The 805-nt window shown below is 62.1% G+C and overlaps 1 protein-coding gene across 1 annotated transcript in view; it reads right to left on the bottom strand.

Annotated features, from left to right (window-relative positions):
* The window catches only part of LOC104533072 (cytohesin-1), a gene marked incomplete at its 3' end in the record, with an annotated part of 1,540 nt that extends 959 nt beyond the window's left edge, over nt 1-581 (bottom strand). Inside the window, exons 1-2 of the mRNA XM_010178437.1 lie at nt 519-581; nt 164-282 (exon numbers count right to left, since the gene is read on the bottom strand). Of these exons, the coding sequence (XP_010176739.1) occupies nt 164-282; nt 519-578 (179 nt within the window). The remainder of the gene's footprint in view (nt 1-163; nt 283-518) is intronic.
* Between the last annotated feature and the right edge of the window lie 224 nt (nt 582-805).

Raw genomic sequence — 805 nt, 5'->3', positions numbered from 1 at the left:
TGTCACCCACGGATCAAACAGCCGCCAGCCAGCCCTGGCACTCGGGGTGCCCAGCCCCCCATGTACCCCTGCTCAGCTGCCCTGGAAGCTCAAAGAGCTGCAGCAGCCCGTCTCTCAGCCCAGGGCACCCTCAGGAGACACAAGCCCCTCCAGGCCAGCGTACCTCTCGCCCAGGTAGTCACCGATGGCTGTCTTGTTGAGGCCCTCTCCCTTGTAAAGGAACTGAGCGATATCCTCACACGTGTTCTTCAGCAGGTCATTTTCAATCAGGAACTGGATGCCCTGGAGCAGTGCAAGAGGTGCTGTTCTGGGACTTGCTGCCTCCCCAGCCCCTGCCTGGGGTGATGGCTCTGTCCTGGCCCGGGCAGACAGCCAGACAACACGGCCGTGAGGGGGCACACCCCGGCTGTGAGGTGGCAGAGCCTGGCACAGCCTCAGATGGGCTGGCGAATGCCCCCTCCACACAGCCCCCCCAGGAGCCTGCTACCTCGGTCCCCATCCAGCCCACCCCGCAGTACCTTCTTGGGATCCATGTTGAACTTCTTCCTGCCCATCGCCACCTGCTTGTTCCTCTGCATGTTTTTCCTGCAAGACACAAAGCAGCTCTGAGCACCAAGGAGGGACCTGGCTTCTTCCTGCCCAGCCCCTTGAGCAGAGCATCACAGGGAAGGGTCAGTCTGGACTTAACAGGAGCTGAGCAACCCGGACCAGGCCAGTCCCCGTGTCAAACCTGTGTGGGGCAAAGCCACCACACTGCTCCCTGTCTGTGCTCCACTCCACGGCAGAGCAGCATGGGGCTGCTCTC

Source organism: Antrostomus carolinensis, unplaced genomic scaffold (genome assembly GCF_000700745.2).
Source record: "Antrostomus carolinensis isolate BGI_N321 unplaced genomic scaffold, ASM70074v2 scaffold38051, whole genome shotgun sequence".
Lineage (NCBI taxonomy): Eukaryota > Metazoa > Chordata > Aves > Caprimulgiformes > Caprimulgidae > Antrostomus > Antrostomus carolinensis.
The sequence above is the reverse complement of the archived record's forward strand: the minus strand, read 5'-3'. Positions and strand labels throughout refer to the sequence as shown.